Source organism: Camponotus floridanus, unplaced genomic scaffold (genome assembly GCF_003227725.1).
Source record: "Camponotus floridanus strain SB8 unplaced genomic scaffold, Cflo_v7.5 scaffold21, whole genome shotgun sequence".
In the NCBI taxonomy this organism is placed as follows: Eukaryota; Metazoa; Arthropoda; class Insecta; order Hymenoptera; family Formicidae; genus Camponotus; species Camponotus floridanus.
In genome coordinates, this window is record NW_020229337.1 from 1,101,474 (window position 1) to 1,126,244 (window position 24,771).

At 45.2% G+C, this 24,771-nt stretch overlaps 1 protein-coding gene across 5 annotated transcripts in view; it reads left to right on the forward strand.

Moving 5' to 3' along the window:
* The window catches only part of LOC105253948 (paired box protein Pax-5), a 152,407-nt gene that overhangs the window by 97,027 nt on the left and 30,609 nt on the right, over positions 1 to 24,771 (forward strand). For 4 of the 5 annotated variants that reach the window (XM_025408409.1, XM_025408410.1, XM_025408413.1 and 1 more), the window contains exon 6: positions 24,399 to 24,564. In XM_025408409.1, coding sequence (XP_025264194.1) covers positions 24,399 to 24,564 — 166 coding nt within the window. Of the gene's footprint in view, positions 1 to 18,963; positions 19,941 to 24,398; positions 24,565 to 24,771 lie in introns of those variants that run through there. The other variant, XM_025408412.1, reaches the window with a different exon arrangement.

Below are 24,771 nucleotides of genomic sequence, written 5' to 3' on the forward strand. Positions count from 1 at the left end.
ATCAACAATTTCGTTTCGCAATGCTTCTTCAGCACCGCATTTCGCATACAATGCCGTCATAAGCGGCCCGCCACTCTTATGAAACGCGTAAGCGACTATTACGAGACGGCGAAACGGTTAATCGTCCGTCTCGCTTTCCACCGCCTCGGTGATCCAATTTAGAGCGCGAGCGTAATTATAATAAAAAAAAAAGAAAGCGGATTCGTAAGTAAAAATCGACCACGTTACGAATTTCGCGCGAGCGGACGGGAAAACGAGTCCAACGGAGAAAGGGGGCCGCGGGGAGGAGATCCGCGAATAGGGAACGGAAGGAAAAGGGGAGAGTGTGTGCGACGCACGCACACACACGCGCCCGACGAGTGTGTTGCTCTCTCGCTTGGGAACCCGACGCCGAGCACGTCCTTGACCGGGTCTATCGTGTGACCGATCTCCGGGCGCATCACAATGCCTCTTCCCCTTCACCGTGCCCACCTCCAGCGCGACCCTCTTCTTCTGGGACCCTGCGACGAGGCCCGCGCGCGCCTCGCACCGCGGCCACTTTGTCCCTGCTGAACGCAACCCCGTCGCACGCACACGCGCGTGTTCGGCCCTAACCCCGTCCCGGCCAAACAATGCGAGATCTAGCACGTTCGCCATTTTTCGCGACTATTGTTCGCGCGGTATTAATTACTCGCGATGTGCAACACACAGGTGAGATAGATTTCCGCCGCGCGGGAGGATAGGAAGGCACATTTCGTGTCCAAGTAACGACTTGGTGGAAGCTCGTATTTTTCAGATACGCTTCCTCGCGTTGACCTTAAGATTCATTATGCAGCGTTCTCGCGTTTGTTTCATCTGGATCATCGCCGGTATGAGACATAAATTAAGATTTGAATACAGTATCCCCTTATTAAAAAAAGAGTCAAGAGCTCGGCCACGTGACAGTCGTTCGATAAAGAATATAATATATATAAATAAATAAATATAAATAAACATATATATATATATATATATATATTTATTTATTTTATAATAAAGTGAAAAATTTTTCAATAAGAAAATATGTTAATCCCGATTAAAAAATGGAATGATTGATATCCATCTGAACGAATAGTCTCCATTTTTAATCGGCCCGCGATGAGAACCGCTGTTCATAGTTAAAATAGTGGGAGTAGACTGGGAGTAGTCCGGTACGATGTACGGCGAGGCGGGAGGGGAGCTGAGACAATGGAGCATTAAAGCCACGGCGTGGTTTTCTAGACAGGAAATTACAGGGATCACGCGGAGATTGACAGAAAAACGGCCCTGGCGAGCACGTAGATGGCGAGCGCACGAAACACCCCCGTTCCCATTTCTCTTTCTCTCTATCTCTCTCTTTCTGTTTCTTGGGCACACGTGAGAACCAACCCCCTCCAAGCTCTTACCGAGTTTGCTCTCCGCGAATCAAGAATCTTCCCAAATTTTTGAGATTCCGCGGCTATTAATCGATCCGCTATTAAAAGATCCCGCATGTGAAAGCAACGTACACTTGAATAACAACACGATTAATCGCGGCCGCGTATAATCCGAATAAAGAAACGATGTATGCGCCTAATAGGGGATCGCGGTTGTTACACCGTCGATTCCGCCGTAACTACCATAAGTAAGCGTGCGCATCTCCGAGTAATGTCTCAATAATCACGCGTGGCGAGGGGAGGAAAGATTTCCCGTTCTTGCGCATGCATGATTTACGACGCACTTCATTATCACCAATCGAACCGGCCGATAAACCGGCGCATCGCGAGGCCATCGCGCACTCCATCATTCCGACCGATGCGGGAAAAATAAAGGATATCGATTCGCGGGAGGAGAGAAGAGCCGCGAAGAAGAGAGGAACAAATTTGCGTCATCTCGAGCACAGGTGCACCACAATAGTTATTTCTAAATCAGGAACTAGAAAATTTGATAAACAAATACCCCTAATCGATGCTTGGCCGAAACATATGGGAATAAACGGATATGGAGGGAAAAAATGCAATTTTTTTTATATGCTTTGGGTAATTTTCAAATTTTCGAGGATCCAATAAATTCTGTGTACCTGCAAATAATATAATATCGACAACTGGAGAGTTTTTATTTACATGAGAGATATACCGTTTGTTATCTTTTCTTAGATTTTAAAGCCCGGATCTGCTCCGAACGGGACTGCGATAATTCATTGACGTCGTGATTCAGTCCGAACCGTCATCCATTATCGAAGCGGCGTTAAATCCGCGCGAGGATGTACCTGCCTGCATCCTTCTTCCCGGAACGCGTCGATTTAACCCGACGCAACGCTAAGCCGATCGATCTCGTTGGGTGGTAGACGCGTCTCGGCTTATACCCGCGAAACGTATCAATCAATCAGGATGACGTCGCGTTTGAATTTCAGAGAAGCTTCCAACGAGCACGATAATTGACGAATACCCACCTCGTCATCCCTTTTCTCTTTGGATAGTTTTAGATATCCGATTAATTACGGCGATCCTCTTTTACATCTGCGGAAAATTGTTTATATTTGCAAAGATAATTTTTCGATTACGCTCAAGAGGGTTGTAAGAGATAGCGAAATGCAATTTGCCAGATATAATTCGCGAGATATAATAGCACGACAGATTTCGAATCTATACGACGTACAGCGCGGGTTGTGCGGCCGCGATCTCCGCGCTTGATCCCCGAGAAATCTTAGCGCTCGCTTAACCCCTTACACGAGAGAGACGTCGATGACGTACGGCGTCGTGGCTATCCATTATCGGAGGAACGATAAATTCGCCCTGGCCGGGGTTGACCGGGTGAACCGGCCAAGTGCGGCGTGTCGTACTTGCGCGCTCGATCTTGCCGGGTGGTGGGTCTCTCGGCTAATAAAGAGAGTAAAGGGAAGCATGGGGAAAGGAGAAGGAATAGGCAGAGGGGATCAAACGGGATATTGGCAACATTAAGTATAAATGCAACCTACCGAGATTTATGCCCGTCGAGGAGAGGAGAGCATGCCGGCGAGAAGAAGAAGAAGAGGAAGAAACGGAGTAGAGGGAGAACGAGCATAGAAGGGATGAGGTCGCCGCGAGGCGGAGGACCACACGGAGAGCCGGGGCCCGCTCGTGGGGGGCCCTCACTTCGACTTTCCTCCGCGAGTCCCCTCGCGAGCATCTCGCTCTTTCCGTCCTCCTCTCGCGCTCCGCCCTACTCCCCTTTCTTTGCATAACCGCGATTTGCCGCGATGTCGATACCGGAAGGTAATGAAAGGGAAACATCGACAAGGGTCAGTGTATCCAGGATTCTCCCGAACAGTATTATCCGATTATCGAGGGGGGTAATGCGCGTCTCGGGGACTTTACTATGGAGCAATGCTGAAAATTAATATATATATATATATATCTACGCTATGGTAAATTTCGCGAGGAAGCAATTGAGAATTTCGATTCGCGTTAATATCTCGAGGGATGAGACGTGACGTGCAGCAATCTTCCATGATTATCTTCCGCGTTTTATTTCGATAGACGGATGAACATGCGCTATAAAACCATCGTATCCCGAGTGCATCTCGAAAGATCATTAACAAGCGATTTCTCGATGCATACGCTCGCTCTCCATCCTTCCTCTCGCTCTGTTTACCCTTCTGTCTCTTCCCATCTGGTGTACAATTTGTATTTGTTTACAACAATTGTATGTAAAAAGAGAGAAGAAAAGTTATCTTAGATGAAACTGTGAGTTCTGTACAAGTGATGAGAAGAAATATAGATCCTCTCATATATAACTAGGCCCTTGGTTTCCTTCCAACTTTAGATAGAAATTATTAATCCATTCGTTATAAATATATTTCCTGTGCAAATTTTTCTTTTCCGCGGATTCCGAACTTATCGATCTCGTTAATTCTAATTTCAAATGTGCTTGTTTATCGAGCAAGCCACCTCGCAAGCCATCTGTTTTCTCGATATTTACAACTCGATAAATTATAAACTGTGGCACTTTTATCTCTGCATTTCTTTTTTGAGACGCAAGAAGCACGATCGCGCGTAGAATTAACTCCGATCGATCCATCAATCGATCGAAATCAGCGCGCAGGACGACTGGACGGAAAGACAAACATGGAGAAAGATGGATATACGTTCGTTATGTCGGTAGCCATAAAGATAACCTGCCACTCTTGCATACGTAACGCATAACGTTACGCAATCATTACGATGTCGTGTCTAATGATCCTTGCTCGGGCCCGACGAGACGACTCGTCAGGAAAAAGCGAATCCGATCGTTACCGCGGCGAAAACCGGTTCGTACAATAACACGGCATGATTTTAAGTCGAACTCCGACATCGCTTAATTCGATCCCGCTCAAGAGTATCGAGGGATAATTAATTAAATTACCGAACAACACCTGGCCAATTGGATATAATATAGAATAACAAGATTAACAGGATTTGTTAACAATATTGCCGAGATCTCCCGACCTCGGACACGTCGATCTCGGTCGCCTCGGAATCGCCGCCGGAAGTGTCCCGATTTTTCGCGAGCGAAAGTAATGAAGCGTGCCGGTTCGATTCAAGATGATAGATACCCTCATACAATCGATATATACCGATATCGGTGTCTCGTGCACCCGGCGCACGCTCGTTACGCGAATTACAAAAGTATCCGCGAACATCGGCACAATAGCTTTTATAGACAAGTGATATGTATATTTGAAATGCAGAAAATTATTATTTCAGCAATTTTGTTTAAAAGAATATTATTTAGAAATTTCTTTTTCATAGAGACACATGCACAAGAAAAATGTTTATTTCAAATGTAATCATCAGAATTATTAATTGAAATAATAAGTGAAAGAATTTTGTCATAAATGCTTATTTTAAATGGTATTTGAATTTTGAATGGTATTTTTAGAACTTTTTTTGCGTACTAATAATTAAAAAAATATTCTCGAATTATTTTAAAATATATATAATAAAAAAACAATAAGGAAAGTAACGAAAAAATATGCATTTTTCAAAAATAAAACATGAATAAAAGATAATTCTTTCTCAGACAGAAGTTCCGTAAAGAAGCAGTAATAAATTAATGCAAAAATATTTGTATTTAAAAATTTTATTGCTGTCATCATGAGAAAAATAATTATCTCAATTGTGATTTGAAACCCTAATGAAATATATACATGTATATGTATATAGTCGTGTACTTGTGTTTAGTGATTTTATTCTTGACTCGAAATTAAATGTTTCATTTAAAAAATTTTAATTAACGTATAAATAACGTACAATTAAGCTATCATCTCTTCCATTTACATAAAGTTAATATAAATAAGAAAGTTGATAATAAATTATTGATAATAAGTCGGTAAAAAGCAAGTAATAATAAATAATGAGATTATAACAGTGGAAAGATAACAGGAGAAATATCTTGCGTAAATATCTTTCTATTTTTACTTGGAATAAGCTTTCTCTTTTTTACCTACATTTCTTCTGGATTTACGAGCATTCCAGCGGCGCGAGAAACAAATTGAGCGATACGCGCGGGGACAGCTCGCGCCATTAATGCCGATCGTGGCCGATGATCGCTGTCAGAGGAAGCGATTCATCAGCGAATCAGGCCCGTTATCGCGCGATCGCTTCCTCAATATAATCGAATTGATAAAATTGAGACGCCGGCGCTCGTAAGAGACGCATCAGATCTGGATGAAACTTGTACGCGTGTATCTAATATATCCGCGAGAGAGAGAGAAGGGAGACAATTCATTAGAATCATAATAACAGTCGTTTCCCAGTTTACAAATTAACGGGGACTACCTGCCTTCCGATAAACGGATGCGGAAACGTAGCGAAGAGAGAGATTCATGCGCGGGACTCGTTTTATCGCGATTCTCAACGCAATTGCGGAATATATACGATCGCATGCCGATCGCGAATTGGCACATCTGTTATTCCGCGTCACTTAACGATTATGGTATTGATCTTGTTTTAGCTCGCGCCTCTATGTTAGGAATGTAAATATAATATATCAAGCCCATCGGACTTTCTTCGTGGAAAGATTACGTTCGCCATTCGTCGAGAAAAAATTCCGCGGAGCTTCGAAAACAGCACGCATGTATCTTGCACGGTTCCATTAACAAGTACGCCTATGATATACGAGTGCTTTCAAATGGAAAAAAAATGCGCAATCTTTATATATACCTTAATTTATTATTGAAATTGATAAAAGTTTAGGTGATTTTTCTCAGGGATTCAATCGATTAATAATTCTAATGGTCTAATGATCGTGGAATACACGTGCAAGACAAGGAACATGGCTCATAGCAACGAAGCGAGTTGTAGCCGCGGCTAGACAAGCGACTGACATCATCCGCGAAACGTAAAACAGTTTGCAGAAAACGCGTCGCGTGCACGCGTCAGACGCTAGACACGTCGGGTGCACGCCGTATGCACTCGAGCGTGAGATGCGTTGCGCGTTGTTCCACATATACAGCGACGCGCGCGCGTACCGTACGCATACGCGAACGTGAAGGCGGATAGATAGGGATATGTACGGCAGGAAATGATTCGTGTTGTATATCTCCTCGTCCGGCCGAACAATGCCGACGTGACTCATCCTCCGACTGTGCCCGCGATCCGACGAGCTACGAAATGAGCTCTAAAATAAATCCGCGGCTCATCGTCAACTACGACGCAATTTTACTAATGCCAAAGATGCTATTTGATAATATCTAAGAAAATAATTGCTTTATATATAGGATGTACGTACCTTCAAAATCAGCTGGCAGGTGAGATAATTTCACGTGATACGCTAAACTGAAGAGGTAGAATAAATATTTTTTGTACAAAAACTTCAAGATAAATAATTTTAAAAATTAACAAATTAATATGTGTAACATGCAGGATTATCGTGATTTATAATTCATGAGAAAATTTTGTAGAATTTTATTTACAATTTTGTATAGATCATACATCCGCTATATATCTTGCTATATATTTTATGCATATTTTATGTTTGCTGTATTAGACGACGTATAGAATTATAAATAAACTGTCGAGAATTTTAGATAGTCTATAAAAATAAATTGACTTGACATACATGTTATGTACAGCGGCTATCAGAATAATAGTTATTTTATTGAAAAAAAAAAAAAGAAAGCGATCTTATAATTATATCTTATATAATCTCTTCAGTGATTCTTAAATCGTTTTACAAAATGAAATATTATATAAGGGCTATCGCGACGAATTTTTTGCAATATATGATATAAGATTGTCAGACCTCTCACTCGAATTTAAAGAAATGTAAATGTATTATTAATTTTTTCGCGTTTTCGCAAAAGCGAAGCCTTGTAAAAATGCGTTCTAAATTTTCGATTTAATTTTACATCAGAAGAGAGAGAAATCAATTCTCTTTATATCATTGATATATCAGTATCCTCATATGATTCATATTACCGTTGTTACCAACACGTTTCAAAACACAGTAATACAGATAGTATAATATCAATCGCAAAATTCTCAGAGTGAATCGCGCCTCGCACGAATTACGAGACTTTTCTCGCCGCGTTAGAAGCGCAGCGAGCGTCTCTCTCTCTCTCTCTCTCTCTCGACACGAGGTCCAATTTCTACCGCTCTCCTGCAGGTATAAAGAAGACGGTTATACACACCGGCGGTACGTGTATATAGCGATGTAATATTGGTATATAATACCGGGGTGTAATTACGGCGTCTAATAGGGATTACGGCTCGGCCGAGGGGAATCGAACATTGAGAGAGAGAGAAGGGTAGCCCGATGATGATCGATACCCATTGGTATCATCGCGCGGTAATTATGGGCGCGGTGGCGGTGACGGCTACGAGGGGAAGGGGAGGGCGAGCTCGGAGGCCGTAGTAGGTGCCCGGGGGAGTCCAGAAGTAAAGAGCAAAGTAAAGGGGTTCCTGCGGTCGGAGGCGCGTTGTTGCGGTTAAAGCCGTAACACGTCGCGTCCGAGCAGCAGCCGCTTCTTAACTACCCGCTCGCCGCGAAGCGCGCACGGATACCTTGCTCTTGGTAGCCCCGCGCCGCGCATTTATTATAATATACGCGCCCAGGAGAGAAAGAGAGAGAAAGAGAGAGAGACGAACGCGCGTCGATTATTGGCCGGACACGACCGCAGAGCTCGCCGGACACCCTCTCTGTCTCTTTCTCTCTCTATCTCTTGCTCTCCTCGTCGAGCTGGTGGATTCGTAGTATCGAGAATTTTCGATAAACAAAAACCGCGGGACGAGAACTCGTTCGATTCGAAAGCCCGGCAAAAGAAAGAGCACGGGCGCAATTATAATATACAGGCCGCGGGGATGAACCGCGATCATCGTATACAACACGGCCGCGCGTGTTTCTCGAGACTTTTATTACACAAAGTATATCGCGCATCGCAAGAACCGAGACTTGCCCAATCTCGACGGTGCGGAGATGATTATTCGTTCGTACAGGAATAATCGCACTTATCGCGACATTATAGCGGCGGAATAAAAAGGAATAAAAAGAGATTGTTTTTGCGAGGAATAAGAGCGTTCGAGATTTTACGGCATCGTCCGCGCGGAGATTCGCGATCGGCAACCAATTCGCGCGGCTTGATGACGATTATAAATCGATCATAAATCGTAATAAAAAAATGTGATACACGAATTCCGTGATGCGAGCTAACGCGCGAGAGGGATTTTATGCGCGCCGCGCGCGCAATTATAATGCACACAAGTCGGAATAAATGGCGACGGATTGGGCCGAGGCGACCGCAAGATTCCCGACGACTTTCAGCGATATCCGGTTGCGTACGGGATAGATGGTCACTCTGAAATGCTCGACGAAGAAAAAGCCGCACCGATCTGTCACGTGCAATTATACCGCAGTCCCTAAAAGCGTATAAAGCAAACGCGACCGCAGAGTCCTGTTTGTCCATTTAAATTTTACAGGAAACACACATGTACATATATAATATGTATAAATCGCGACCGCGAGTTTCGGCGTAAAAAAAAAATGCCGAGCGTGATGAGAAACAATTTAGTCGCGCGTACGAGATTATTATTACGGTATCGCGATCGCGTATAAATATGTGCGCGAATCTCGTCGCGAGCGGACGAATTGTAATTTGCGGCGAAAAAAGAAAACGCGATTGTTCAATTTTCTGTGACTCTTTTGCACTCGCGACGTCCTTGCGATTAGCGGCGTAATGTAGTGTCGCGTTTTTCCTGCGCCATCGTCCTTGCTTTGCGCGCGAATCGGGAGAAAACGCTCGATATTCGTGCTCGATTAATGCCCGATTTATGCTCGATTAGTACTCGGCGAGTTGCGCCGATTTCCATCCGTCGATTGCAAAAGCGATTTCGTCGGTTCATTAATCTCGCGCCGGGACCTTCGGCAATTAAAATCGAAGAAATCGACTGCGACGCTTGCACACGTATAATCGCGTGAAATTCGCTAAAGCATAAAATTCGCGTAAAACGTGATCGATGGCGGGTTTCTTTTTTTTTTGTCATTCAGCGAATTACCATAAACCGTTTTTATCGCGCGATTAAGAATCGTATGAAAATCGTAAAGCGGCGATTTCGCATCCAACTTCATCGGTCACCATCAATAGGACGAGATAACGGCGTGCATTAAGATCGCGAGCAGCGATAAATGGATCCCTCGTGTCGATCAACGGACTTTACGCGACTGGTTTTTACTGAAATGAGTAAAGCATTAAGCTTGGCGCAGTAATCGGAACATAACGCGTAATATGGAGCCCAATCGGATCACTCTTTGCTTTCCACTCTAATGCCCGTTTGATGCCCGGCTGTTAACGATGCTGTCTAAATGTCAATTCCCCCATGTGGTTTTTCAGTCCCGGAAGAATTTTCGCGTTTTGCTCGTCGACGCTCTTCGCCGAGACAGGCGTACCGTTACGACAATCTAAAAGATCTGATAGAGGAGATCTTGATGAAGGAACGATTTACATATTTACCTAGTAAGAAGAACCATCCGTGAAATATAGGATCTCGCACGTTTAACGGCACACGAGGGAGAGAAGAGAGAGAAAAAAAGAACCTTGCGAACTTTCGCAGTAAGTTAAAGCGCGTTAATGGAATCGTGATCGGCAGTTGCGAATGCGTTTCAAAGTAATTTGCCTCCTCGCTCCCCTGCCCCGCGTTTGCGCGCGCCGATAGAGCCAACGAACCGCTTCTGCGTGTTGCGCAAGGCCTTCTTTTAGAAACTAATTTTTACGGGCTCGAGCACAATAAGCGGAACTAATACGCGTGCGGCCCAACGATCGTTTCAGAACGAGCGTCGATTCTGCCGGCGCACGAAGGGAGATCGTCTCCCGCCGAAAGGCACGCGTGCTGGGGAAGAAAAAAAAATTATAGAAAAATGCAAAGGAAAAAAAGAGCAGCCCACCTGGAAGAAACGAAGCCGTTATATTCCGTCGCAATTTACGAACTGCTATCTTCGAATGTTTTCTTTTTTTTCTCTCGATAAATCTGCGACCCTGTCATTATTGCGACGTGATCTATCTGGATCGTAAATCGTCGACATGGGCTGGATTTAGCGACAACCTCCATCTGCTGCCATCTGCGACTTACCACGGGTTGAAACGCGAAACTCGTCCGTACCTTTGGTCGAGGCCTGGGTCGAGCTCGGTGGATAAGAACGTTTCGCGATGGTTCTTTGATGTTGGAGCGATGCGGAGCAAATAATTGATAACAGGATAGCGGCAGTTTAATGCGCCGCAATCGATGTCTCGAGGTGCGATAGGGCGAAAAAATGAGCAAGACACCAAGGGAGAAAGAGTATGAATAGATCGAGCGATCGAGGCGAATATCGATACAATTAATAACGTCAATTAAAACAAGCTGCATCCATTAATAGATGCTTCTCTTGCAAGAGAATCTCACCGTGGAACAAGTTACCTACCCTAAGAGAGAAAATGCGGAAGAAACGGCAAATTATTAATTTCTCCTTCTCGCCTCTCTTTCCATCGCCCGGAAACTTAAACCCAGGATCCAGGTGATTTTTCGACCTATCGGAATACACATAGAGTGGCCGTGCTTATGTCAACGGCCACACGTGGGCGACGCGATATGAAAGATTGCCTCGTTATCTCATAAAGTAGACTCACTTCCAGAACTGGAACAGTCTTGTTCGAGAACAGGTTACTCCATAAACGAACATGTTTGCGAATATCTGTACTCGCATAACATCATCCTTTCTCATCGGGTGTCGAACTCGCAGCATCCGAAATGAAACTGCCTCTGAAAAATTCTTATCTTTTATAAAAATCGCGAAACTTTCTCTAGAATAGAAATGATGTCACTTGTCGGATGTGTCTCTTGATTAATACACGCCTACCTACTTTGTAATTAATTGCTCGAGGGTCAAATTCAAAGGACACTCTAGCCGCTCGCAGATTAATGCTGCTTCCAGCGTCTAATTCTGATCCTTTCACAGTGATATGACGAATAGTTGCGTTATCCACGCGAGGCCGTTGCTCGAGTTTCGGCTTGCTGGGACCAAGGGCTGACGATTCTCTTGCTCTTCGGTCCGACGTAGAGGGGTGATGGAGGCTGAAGGGGGTGGCAGATTGATCCGTCACGGAGCACGAGCACAATCACCCCCATTAGACATTATGTGCCTCCCGGCCACACGCATGGGTATACGGGCATGCGTGTGCGTGCGTGCTAGCGTTACCGTGCCGGCCACCGAAATGTATCCGCTTTCTCTGTCTCTCTCTCTCTCCCTGAGCTACGATATTTGCTCTAATCTACTGTGCTGGCCACGATGTAGGGACGAGTCCGGATTTGCGGCGAATTTGCAAGCTCGCGTCCGATGAGAGACGGTCGAGAGAAAAATCGACGGGGGTGAAATATACGGGTCGCGTCGCGTTAGTCTGGGTTTCGCCTTTGGATTAGAGCGCGAGGAGAGCGCGAAAGCGCGCGCGGCGACACGGCGCGCTGCTCACCATTTCCCGCGGCCACCGAAGCCACCCACGTAGCCCGCCGCTCGTTTGTCATCCGACAAATAGCCTTTCTGCCGCGCGCGAGAGGAGCCAAGTGCGTGTGCGACGCGCGTACACGCTTTCGCGCGCGCCTCGTTCATCTCTCGCGCGGGCCCGGGACCTCTGCTACGCCCGTAAGATTATTATTATCTTAACGGTCAGGGCCGCGTCCAACCAACGAGATTCGACATTTTCTCCTTCCCTCTTCTCCTTCCAGTTCTATCGGAGCACTCGACAGAATTTTATCTAAATATATCGTAATGTGTAGCAAAAACAATATATGATTCGCGAACAGGGATTTTACCTCTCCAATTTTGATCCGATGATAGAATTTCCAGATTGAGAAATAATCTTCGAATTATAACGAAATATGTTAAATAACAGAAAAATATAATTTTAAAGAAAAAAGCAAACACGATAATATCTTTGCAGAAATGCGTATCGAAATGTCAAACCAGATCGTGAAAGTGTGTTTGCGTAAACTCGTGTTATGCGTCGACAATTTAAAGTGCGCGTTACAGTAATATTACTCTCGTCACACGAATGTGTGTTAAAAAAAGATCCTGTCAGCTTCTTCCTCCGTGTTTTCGACACCGATCCCTCATCGATGCAGTTACGCAGCGTCGCAAGCAACATCTGGCGCTAAAACCAGAACGAGGAGGAGAGTGTCGCACGGAGAAGAACGCTGCGAGAATTCGCATATAAATTAGACGCTATTCGGAGAATGCGAGGCGAGCAATACGTTGTGCTCAATTAATATTTTCTTTTTGAAGTAGTCCCATGATACGTCTACGTATTACACGAAACGACAAACTAGAGATGATAATTCATTTCCCTCGTTTGTTAATGCGAAAATATCTCCACTTCTATTACATAAGCGATTGCAACAAATTTACTTATTATCTATTAGTCAACGTTATTTTTTTCCATGCCATCTCGCTTTTTGAGACTTTCCTCGAGTTTCTCAAAAAGAAAAATGAATACATTCTTACAACGAGAAAAATTTTTTTCGGTAGAAAAGTGAGCACCGTGCCAAGTTGCAAAGGGATAACGCTTGGGAGTCGGTTCGGCGGACGAAAGGCTGGAGAAAGTCAGTAAAAGAAGGTAAGATAGAGATAGAGAGAGATAGAGAACGAAGAGGCGAGCGAAGCAGCGGACGAGGTGAGATGAATAAATAAGAGGGTTTTGAAAGGAGCTCGTTGTGGCCCGGGAAGTTATTACGTGGCGTCACACGATGATGTATCCACGCTGGTTCAGATTGTCTCCGCGAGATGGGACCGCAGACCGTGAAATATGCACCAACCCCTGGGTTAAACCCCCTGGAGGCACCAGCCAGCCCGCCCTTATTCACGACCGCATCACTACCTTTAGACATCGAGGATGATCGCCGGGTCTTTTTGGAGGAGGGTCGAAGCGCGACTCTGCCTTTCAATCGTCGAATTATATAAGAAAGAAATAGAGCTTAATGCTCTCTCTCTTTATAAATATTCGCAATACAATATTTATATAATAATTAGCAGCGTTGTCTTCCGAACAAGATGTGGAACTTTGAATCTGCTTTCATTTCGATATTTCGCGAATCGTGCTTCTCATATAAAATCATACATCATTCAGCGTTGCGGAATTTTGATAAAAGCGCGCCGCGACGAGTAAAATAGCGCGACGCAACGCAATATGTCCCCGCGATGATTAACGAGCAGAAGAATTTTTATCGCTCGCGGCGCATCGAAGGCTCTCTCTCGCATCGTCGCCGATCGATAGCTTTTAAAATACTCCGTTAAATCGAGATGGGTCGGTGATGCGCGTATAGTGCGCTATAGTGGAAAAGGGCGTATCCGGATTGCGCGTGGCAATAATTTCCATATATAGGCGTATGCGCGTGTATGGGTGGATGTTTTTGTGCGTGAGGGACATGTAGTGACGGAGCATAGATCACGGCACGCGACAGCACGTGCCCGCGCTCGCGCTCGTCCGCCACCCCCTCGCGTGTCCGCCACACTCAGAACGAATCCTCCACTGGGCTTTTCCACCCACCGCAAGACGACGACAAACCACTCAAGTGCGGCATGTCTCCCTCCATCCCCTACTCTCCCGCCTTATGCGCGCGACATAACCCTTCTTCCAGCCATTACCGTAACGCTATTCACGCTTAATACGGGGAGCTTCTAAAATGCAACTCGCACGCGGGGAAACGCGTGGACCCAATTGCTCTCTCGGTTATTTCCCAGCCGGTGGTGTGGACGTATTTCAAATGTTGATTTTCAAAAAATGATCATTAAATAGTCTTGTTTCTCTGAAAGTATTATTTGAAAATTGATTTTTTTTAGGGTGATAAGGAAAATATATATAAGTAAAAATGTAAAAGATTAAAAGATGAGAAGTTACATTTGGAAGATAACGCTCGATTATTTCCGCAATTGAATCCCGTTCGGTATTACATTGTCATAAATTCCTCGACGCACAATAATAATCGCGTCTCTAAACAAGGGGATAACGAACAGAACGTAATCATATTATGATGCTATGGCCTTTAACTCCCGCGGGAACGTCGGAGGGTTGTGTGTTTGACATTTAGCATTTCCCGCGGGAAGGTTGCCTCTTTGTCTGTCGTCGAGGAATCCCATTCTCATAACATTATCACAGTATTTCCAAGAGACAAACGTACGCATATACAGATCTCATCGGTAAAAAAACCTCGTATGTAATATTAATTATGAAGCTGATCCATTATCGATTCTTATTGATTTTTAAAATATAAAAAAATCTCTTATAACTTACTAATTAATTAATTCAATTAAAAATTGTATTATCGAAAATCTGCAATCTAACTGATAAAATATCGTCACTTTGCGCCGATAAACTCACGCGAAGCGACGGGGATTTATTTCAGAGCGTCGCAATTTCTTTCTGTATCAAGCGGACGCGTCTAACCGGTCTGTCCGGGCGAAAGTAAGAGCTCCTCTTCTTAAGATTAACGATACTTTAGTGCTCTTTTAAAGAGATCGTCCTTCCATACCCGCCGTTCCCCTCCGGCAGGAATGCTCGGGATTAACCGCCACCTCAACCGCCCCCTCTCATTCTCTCTCGGCATCTCCCGCTTCACGATCTCCACTTCGTTATTCTCCGCCCCCGCGAGCTACCCTCGGAACAGGAGGACCAGGGAAAAAAAGTAGCAATCGTCGGAACTTGAAAGCAGGGCATTTTATGATGACTACAAAAGTGGTCGCGGCCACCATTGGGGTGGCGAGGAAGAGGGTGAAACACGGCGAAACGCGAGGGTGAACCGCCATCGCTACCTCTACCTACCGCCTCCTTTCCTCCTTGGTCCTTAACAGGACCAAGCTACGTAAGGGAGAATAGGAGCGAGACGAAGGGCTCGAGAAAGAGAAAGAAGGAGCGACTATCCACTCTCGGCGGGACGGCGGAGGCGGTAGGGACTTGAATTGATTGCTTTCATTACGCAAAAAAGTCGCCTTCTCTTCCCGCGAACGAGCCACCACCCCTCACCCTTACCCTTCGTATTTTTAACTTCTGTCGCGCGACACTGGCGAATAAGTAAGTGCGCTATTTACATCAAATCTCGTGAGTTATCGCCGCCCACCTTTCTTTCCCTCCCCTTCCTACCGCCGGTTTTCCGCGAATCGAAGAGGGTAAATCCTTTGTGTATCCGTTGTCCAAAGTCTCGCGCGCGATCAAAAATGTCTTTTGGATGTTAGGGTTAAATAAGAAAGAATATTCTTTATTTTCTTGGAAAGTAAATTCGCCCCAATCACTCCAATTTCTGAATCGCGAAAGAAGCCAACATATATTATCGCATGACACGGATATAGTCTAACAACATCGTCAATTTCGCAGACGTCCCGTTTGCTTCGCAAACTCTTCGATCTCGCGCGCTATGATAAAGGAGATTAATGCGGCGGTCGGTCGGCGGATTAGGAAGGATAGCGGCTCATTCGGGTACCGATTAGGGACAGCCAAGAGCACGATGCGGCCGCATTACCCCAATGATCGATGCACCCCGCACGACGACCTCATCTGCATCTGCCCCGCGCGTGCACCGCAGCGCGATGCCCCTTCTCATCTCCCCCGCCTCCGCCTCCCCCTTTTCCTCCTCCACCGCCCGCACCGCGGATGCGTCCCTATTCGCCTGCAAATGCGTCGTCTCAGCGTCGGGCAGACCGGTGCAATCATGTAGAGGACATATTACCCGTCAACGCGGCCGGTGCCGCTCGTTCGTTCAGGCAAATGATATGCCAAAGCGTAATCTCGAACGAGATCCTCGAGAGATTAGGTCCGGTGTAGTAATGACGAATGGAGGGTCCCTGCTCGTGAGGATCACGCGTCAGGTGAAGCAGTAATTTTTGCGAGGGGCGAAAGTAAGCCTCTCTCTGTCTTCTTCCCTCTCGAAGGAATTCCCTCTGCGAAAAACTGATTTATCACCACCTCGCTTCCGTCAAAAAAGTATAGAAAGAAGAGGGAATTGTAAATGGCGCTCTTCTCCGGAAATTAAAGATCTCATTTCTGATTGTTGAATTAAAGCTCATAATTGCGGGGGAAAAGATAAAAAACCAAAGAAAAGATTTCTTCCTCCCGTACGTGTCGAATAACTTTGTACGCGCTCGAGATGCATCCCACGCGAGTTTCTCGATATTCTCACGAACTGACAGCACGAATCGATCGTGCTGTCGTTACCGAAGTGTTCCTCGCCCCGCGTCCCCGAGTCTGAGTGTCGGTGTCGCGTACACGCACCGCGTTACGCAACGCGAACGCCGTTTGACAAGGCGCACTGTTTCGCGATCTCGGGTATCTAGTGTCAGCGCGAGCTGGACGGAAAGAGAAAGAAATCTCGCGAAGGAACGCACTCGAATGTAAACCGGACCCTTGTGAGATTCGCGACCCAGCGACGGTCCCACCGACGACGACGGCTGACCGCACCTTCCGGGCAATCCGGCCCGATCCGCGCAGCTCGGAATGGGGCCCAATCCTTCCCAGCGTAACATTTAGAAAGGTAGTGGTATCCTCTACCCTTCTTTGATCGCTTCGACGGAAGAGCGATGCGAAATAAATCCTTTGTTTTTAACTTTTCATCAAATCTATTTCACGCCCTACATCATAAGTATTATTACTACTCAATTTTATAATTTTGCTTGAAATTTAATGTGTTCGAGAAGAAAAAAATATATAAATTATAAATAAAATATAAAGATGCGGGCATCTATTTACGAGCGGTTTGTGCCATTCGAACTTTTAAGCGTCATAAACCGTAAGTCTCTTCCGGCGAATAAGTATCTATATATTTCGCGATACGTATCATGTCCGAGAATAAGTTCCCAAGGAACGCATGCAGGAGGAAAGCGAATACGCCGCACTTTGTAAACCAGTATACCGTCGCGCCCCACCTTCCGCATCTCAACTTCCCCACCTATCGTTCGTTCGCGACTTGCAGATATTGCGAGTGCCCTTTTCTCCCTCGGTCACCTTCGCCATCCCTCCGTAGCGTCCACGGCGTTTGTCTCCACGTAATCAGTCTCGTAATTAGTCGCGGCGATGCATGCCGCGGGACGTCGCGCGATGCGCTCCGGGAGTGTTAACCCTTTCAGTGCTAAGTTGCCATAACGTCGTAACGTTAACGGAAATTATATGCAAACGTCCTGTCCGAGCAATCTTTACAAACTGCGCCGACGTATATAATTTGAATAATTTCTACCACCTTGCATTCAAGAGAATTTCTTACGATGATTTTATTTAATACGAGAAATTATTGACGTGAAGAATAGTGTACATAAGTAATCGAGAAGAGAATAATCGACGAGCAAGAAACTCTTTGAAAAGAGATTCCAAGAGATAAATTCCTGTTGAAAGAGGAACTCGAGAGACGCGTAATTTCGCATTGGCAACATACCAGCCGGACATTAATTTTTAAATATTTGGCTACACGGCTTCGCCGCCATTGTTCTCTTTCCATCTTCTCTCCAAACTGTGACAGTAAACAATTTTATTACCATTCGATACCCTTCGAGCCGTTCTTCGCGTACATAAGAATCCATAAAGCGAATAAATTATAGCGCATCGATATCACGCGTCGAAAGAGAACTAAATGGAAAATGATCAAAGAGGAAAATCGACGGAAGAACGATTACGTGAAAAGTACCGAGGAGATGCAAACGTACAAGGTCCAAGGATCGCGATAAAATTTGTCGTGAAATCACCAACGGCAAATCGACAAGCGCGTTTTCATTCATCGTTTATTTCGCGTATTCACCTACTCTCGCTTTTCTTTCTCCTTCTTCGATCCAGTGATCGACGCGTGCCACGATCCATTCCGCAGGAACGGAAGTCGCGTACGAGAAGAGGAACCCGAGAGAGAAGCGCGCGACGGAGGGTAACTTTTAAATAAATAAAATCGATAGGGCGCGACATCGTATCCGAGGGAGCTCAAGAGGTACGACCTCTTCCTCTCTGCCTCTCTCTTTCCCGGAGAGAAGAGGGACACCCTCTCATGAATAAGCAGTGCTCATGGGGGTGTGCGCCGCGTGATTTCGCGCGGGACTGTTGGCGGTAGACCAGCCGGCGAGCGTTTATTTCGCGCTCGCCTTCCTCTCTCTTCCGCAGATCGGCGAAATCCTCCGTCGTCCTCCCGCCTGCCATCCCGCGTCCGGGATGCCAATAACGAGGTTATCCCGCGCGACGCCGCCGCCGTTTCCGTAGAAACCCCTCGTCGCAGGGCGCTCTCCCACCCGGGTGTCACGTCGCGTCGACCAATCCCAACGCGGGCTGGATGCCGATCGAGGGATGCGAAAGGCGGGGTCGCGCGCGACGTGGGGATGAAAGCTCGCCGCCGCGAGGCGGGGGTCGAAAAGCTGTCCGAAGTCACGTGTGTCCGTCGGCAGAAGCCACCTTCGTGCTCCACGACGTCGTCGGCCCGGTTTTGCCGCGGCGTCGCTCGGCTCGGCTCGCGCGGCTTCCTCTCGCGCGGCGGCTGATAACGATAACGAGCGGCTAAGACGTGCGACTGATAAACCGTTCTCCTCCTTTCCGTTTTCTGGAAACGCGTAGTCCTCACTTTTGACGTCGAATCCCGTCTCAATGATGCGCGGGATGAATGTCATTGTGTCGAATGACACGTATTTTGTAACACGCCGTCTCGAGAGAAATTCACACGTCTCAACGTTATCCGACAGATTGGAGTAAAGTGATAAACATTGATTGCTTGCGTGGGACGTGTAAAATGTCAAACTGTCAGATTCGCGTATGCGAGACACTCGAGGTGTCAACTGGACCACTTGGATGCAGTGAGCTGGATTGGTGATTGTGGCGAACGATAAGAGGCAGTGCTCGTCGTATGTGTCGTACTGTCATGTTTAAAGTGTCATGAAGCGAAGAAATTTCGTAGTACTTTAGTAGTTTGGTGGATAAAAACTATGTGCAATAGATTAATTAACGACGGGATTGAAACTATTATAAAGTCGCGCGTGAAAACACTCTTTCATTCATATGAAATTTAAACGAACGCAGAAACTCCTCGATACGCGTACGTAGACAATGTGGTGAACTCTGGAAACCCGTCAACTAGATCAAATTTTTCCGACGGAATCGACGTTCGATTCACGAAGATGAAGCGACGGTCGACCGGGTGTCCGCAGTCACCCGTCGTCCGGCACAAAGACGCTCCTGATGACAGTCATTGTATCGCATCGTCATAAATCCGCCTGCTCCATCAACGTAAAAAGAAAGAGAGAGACGAGAGAGCCACTTTTGGAAACGCGCGAGAGGTCTTTATCGGCGGTCAATAGGACCGCCGGTCCTTCTCGGATGCCTTTCGTACATTACATATAAAATCTGCTCCTCCGGAGAGGCCAGGCACCTGGATACCCGATGGCCGTCGGGCCCGGAAGTGCCGCGATGGACCTCAGCACTACTCTGAGTAGTGCCTACAGATACAATCAGAACATGATGGAATATTACACCTGTAAGACCTGTGATCCTTTTAACTATATATATACTCTAAGCTATGTTTTTATTCGCATCATCATCAATCAGCACACTGAATAATCGCGTAAATCTGATATTTCAAATTAAATTATTCGTTGTTGGTTTACAATTTACGACTCGCCATTTAATCCCTCATTTTATTACCTTGTTGTCAATCTACCGAGTATAAAGAGATCGCGATAAATATTTATTAGGATATATTTCTTTCAAACGGATTCTGTTTTGATCGTCAAAGTTCTGAGCTCACATTAATAATCATTTGCATCAGGCGGCAACCATAACGATTTTTTAATAAGTACCTAGACGTAAATGAATTTAGCCTTGTAAGCAAAGACTTTTTCTCTTCGTCGAGTTTTTTTCAATTAACGTAGTCGGTTCTCTACATTTTATATTTCTTCTAATGCGCGACAATCGCAAAGTCGCGCCATAAGTTGGGTATATTGTCAGCAAATTGCACGATAATTAATGCAAAAAAGCGCGAAAACGCGACATTTTCGCGGACGAAACGCTTCCCTCGCGATTTCTCTTCGGGTCTGCCGACGGTGCGTCGATTAAGTGGAGCAAACGGGATGAACGGAAAATAATCACGTATCCAGCGACGTCGATGGGTAAATGATAATGCGAAAACAAGAAATCTAATGGCCTTCGATCGCTAACCGAGCCGTAGCGGTACCGGTACCGACGAAAAACTAAACCGCAATCATATCGCGACCGACGATCTGCGTAGGAGCTACTCGCGACGATCCTCTCTCTCTTCCTCTCGCATCCGATTTAGTTTCTATAATAAACTACTTGCTTTTCTAGAGTACACGGCTAATAAATTTTCAAGTAAATATAATTATAACTTAAATTAAGTATAAATATAATTATCATTTATTTACATATACAATTCTTCACGTGCAAGAGCTTATCGTTGATCTAACTTTGTCCAGGATATTGCGCGAAAATAACGAGTTTACCGATCCGGGAACATTTCCGTCCATTTAACGGTCCGGCCATATTAATTAGACGAGTTCGAGTATCGTTTTAAAGTTGCAGCAATCGAAATCGCATTCCATTTACGAGTGCGCAGCCGGTCCGTTAAATCTAATGAAATATTACTAACTCTGAAGCATTAACAGAATGACAAGGATCGCCGATTGCGCGTCGTGAAATCGTTTGTAGCGAGCGTGTCTTTTCATCGCATTATTTAAAAAAATTGCTTTATTAAATACTTAATTTAATTTACAAAAACTTATAAAAAAACTTAAGGACATCGTAATTTCTACACGATATATTTTTCGCACGATATATTATGTCGTTAGATAGTTTATATCGACGTTCGGTAGAAAAATTTCTGTCATGATCGTCATCGAAGCCGGAAATTAACGCGCTTTTCTATTACGATGTAAATCGATCTGCCAACCCTGACCAACGTCGTAAAATTCCGAGACGGTTCGCACCGGCGAATTACATTTCCCAGCGTATTTTTCTAGCCATCGGATAATAAAGTCCGTCGTATTCAGGCGTACTCGGCAATACATAACGTCGAGGCGTAATGTAATACGGGAACAAAGCAGCGCGATGCCGGAGAAATATCGAGTGACTGTACGGGAATCTATATCAAAGTTCTTCTGGCTTCTCCGATATACACACGTAGCCGAGCCGCCGTGATCGTGTATCACCGGTCCTCATTTTATTGGCTCTGAAAACTATCTTGGACCGGTCCTCCATTCTCGATTGCGAGCGCACAAAAGTGGAACATACTGTGCGCGAATTATACGTGCAAATAAAAAAAAATTCCCACATACACAGAGTTCAGATTTTTTGCCCGATATATCTGAAAAAGTTAATCTACATATTTTTACGATTAAGCCTCGAATAATTTCGCTCGCTCAAAAACGCGCAAGCATTTTAAGCTTGTAAATATTTTGTATATATTTTCTTCGTCATAGATAACGCTTGTCTGAAGGAATCGACTTTGAAAAATAACGAAAGATAACGAAAACCGGATCGAGACTTGGAACCGCGGCAAGATTTCAAGGATATCGTTAACGCGCCAGCTTAAGACAGGGCACATTTGTAATGATAATGTAAAGGTGACATTGGAGATCGCGTTTGTCCGGAAGTAGTCCGCAGCAGCTCGACGCTCAGCCAGGTCACCTGATTTTGCATAGCCGTTTTTATATGGCAGCTCGAATCGCAATTGATTAGTGGATGCTATCGGTTTTCTCTGATAAAACTACGGTAAATCCGATTTGATCGAGTCACGAACTTGAATGCAGCTCGACGAAATTGCGTGCGAATCCGCTGATCGTCCTATCGCAAGCGACGCTTCATCAGAGAGATTTCTATTAAAACGAATCGAATGAAACCACAAGAACAATAACAATCATAATTTTTCTTCTTCGATGGTCGAATCGAAAAAATCCGTTTAAACTTCCGTAAACTCTTGAGGGCTTTCTTCTTCTCTTTAGATTCCATAATTTTGTTCATAATATTACGTTACATAAAGGAGAGATTGTGGAGCGTACAGGCAATAGAATATAGAATAGAAACAATAGAAGCGCAATTACACGGGACTAGTTGAGATTACACGAGACGTTGGTGCATCTCTTGATTCGACGTATCCCAGAAGTGCGGAACGGAGCGGACGGCAATAAGCTCCGGTAATACGGCGGCCAGTTTCCAGCGACGGCAGCAAAATCCAGTAGCAGCAGTAGCAGCAGCAGCAGCAGTAGTAGTAATAGTGGTAGTAGTCGCTAGAACGATTCGGGGGTGGTCCAGGCCGAAGCCCTCGCGTATAGCTGTGGTCAGCAGGCGTGACGGCGTGTGTGCGTGTGTAGTAGGGTAGTCATGGTGCTCTCGCCCTGGCAATGCCACCATGATGCCGACGACTATCCCCCTGACTACCGGCCGCGCCGCGGGGGACGCGACCATAAACGCGAGAGCGAATTGATTTGCGACCGGAAGGCGCGTATCGTTTCCAGTAATGATCGCGGAGACCTCATTGTCTTCGTGCGACGACGAGATATCATCGAGCGGCGCGATATATACGGCTGAACGGTGAAAAAAAAAACGTTGCGGTTCACGCCTCATAGATCGCGGTGTTACCGTAATTACGAAATCCCCCTCGAATGGAAACGCAAACGCGCGAGCGCATGATGAGTCTCTGCAGTTCGTTCCTTCGGATTAATTCTACGTCGGACAGAGTCTTCGTATTGGATCGTGACGTAATCGCAAGGTTGAAATTCCGAAAAGTATATTGCTATTTATTCTACTCTTCCTCGAATAATGATAATAATTCTTCATATCCCGAGCAGAAATGTATTTGTCGGGGCAAGTGTCGAAGAGGGAGAATATTCGGCACAAGAGCGACAGCGTGGCCGATTTAACCAAGTCTTCGTCGTCGAGGGTTCGTCGAAAACAACGATGATCATCGAATCATCGGTGCACTGGCACGAACAGGGGGACATATGTCGCGGCGCAGAACCCTCCATTACGATATTGGCTCCGAGTTATCGCGTTAGGCGGCTTTAATGCGCGAAAATGAAGCCTGCGACGACGTACGACAGAAACTCGAGTGCTAGCGGGGAGTAAACTAATAATAATGAATGCTCAGTGTTCACCCTGGAACGTTTCTCGACTCTGTGACAATGATTAGATGGCAGAAATATTAAACATTAATTCGCGTTATGTTCACAACGTATTCTAATCCGTCCTTATTCTCTCTTGCACGCTTTATTATATATTCTATACCATTATATAATTATCAGATGATAAAATTATATATTACATGTAATATATACACATATACATTTTTCGCAAAAGATATTGGAAATGACTTTTATGAGCATGCAAACAAGTCTTAACTTATATCTTAACTTGTCATTGAAAACCTTCTTCAGCTCTCCTGACGTTAAGTTTCTGATGAAGACTAATTTATTAGTAAATTTAATAAATATTTTTGTTTATATCTGAAGAAGGTATATATAGTTACTTTTCAAACACACTATGTATAATAAATAAATCATTATTTTTGAAACTATTAAAGCGTGAGAGAAACAAATCGTCCTCTGGATAGAAATTCTCGCTGGCGAACGGTACAACATTCCTCCGCAAAATCTGTCAAGTGGAATGATTCCGTGGCGATAAAGACCATTCGAGAGAAGATTTAACATTGGCATTTGCGATCCGTTCTGCCAGCTTCCTTTAACGATCGTCGATTTAGAGCGCGCGCGAAACCCGATTCACACGCAAATCGCGTTTAACGCCGCGATTTCACGGCGAATCGTTCACGATCGAATCCTTTAAATCTATCGGTATTCGACATGACGTTTAACAGCAAACGAATAATATGAAGTGCAATATGAATTACTTTTGGGAATATTTTTTTTCTATTTGCGGATTTAAGCCTCACGCTCGATTAATGCATTATCGATCCTCGTTTTTCCAGGTCACGGCGGAGTCAACCAGCTCGGCGGCGTCTTTGTGAACGGAAGGCCCCTACCGGATGTAGTCAGGCAGAGGATCGTCGAGCTCGCGCACAGCGGCGTCCGACCGTGCGACATTTCGAGACAACTCAGGGTATCTCACGGCTGTGTATCCAAGATACTGTCGAGGTGAGCACCGGCACCGTACCTCTCTATCCGTATCCGTCACAATCGCGGCTGCCCGTCGAGTACCTCGGAAAATGAGCGACATTGTTAATTCGAGCGCGCAAATTTCCCCAAGAAAATCAAATTCTCTCGCAGTCCAGGATTGTAAAGTTAAATGTCCATTGCAAAAAGACGAACAATTTATATGAACAACTGTATCCACGAATCTAT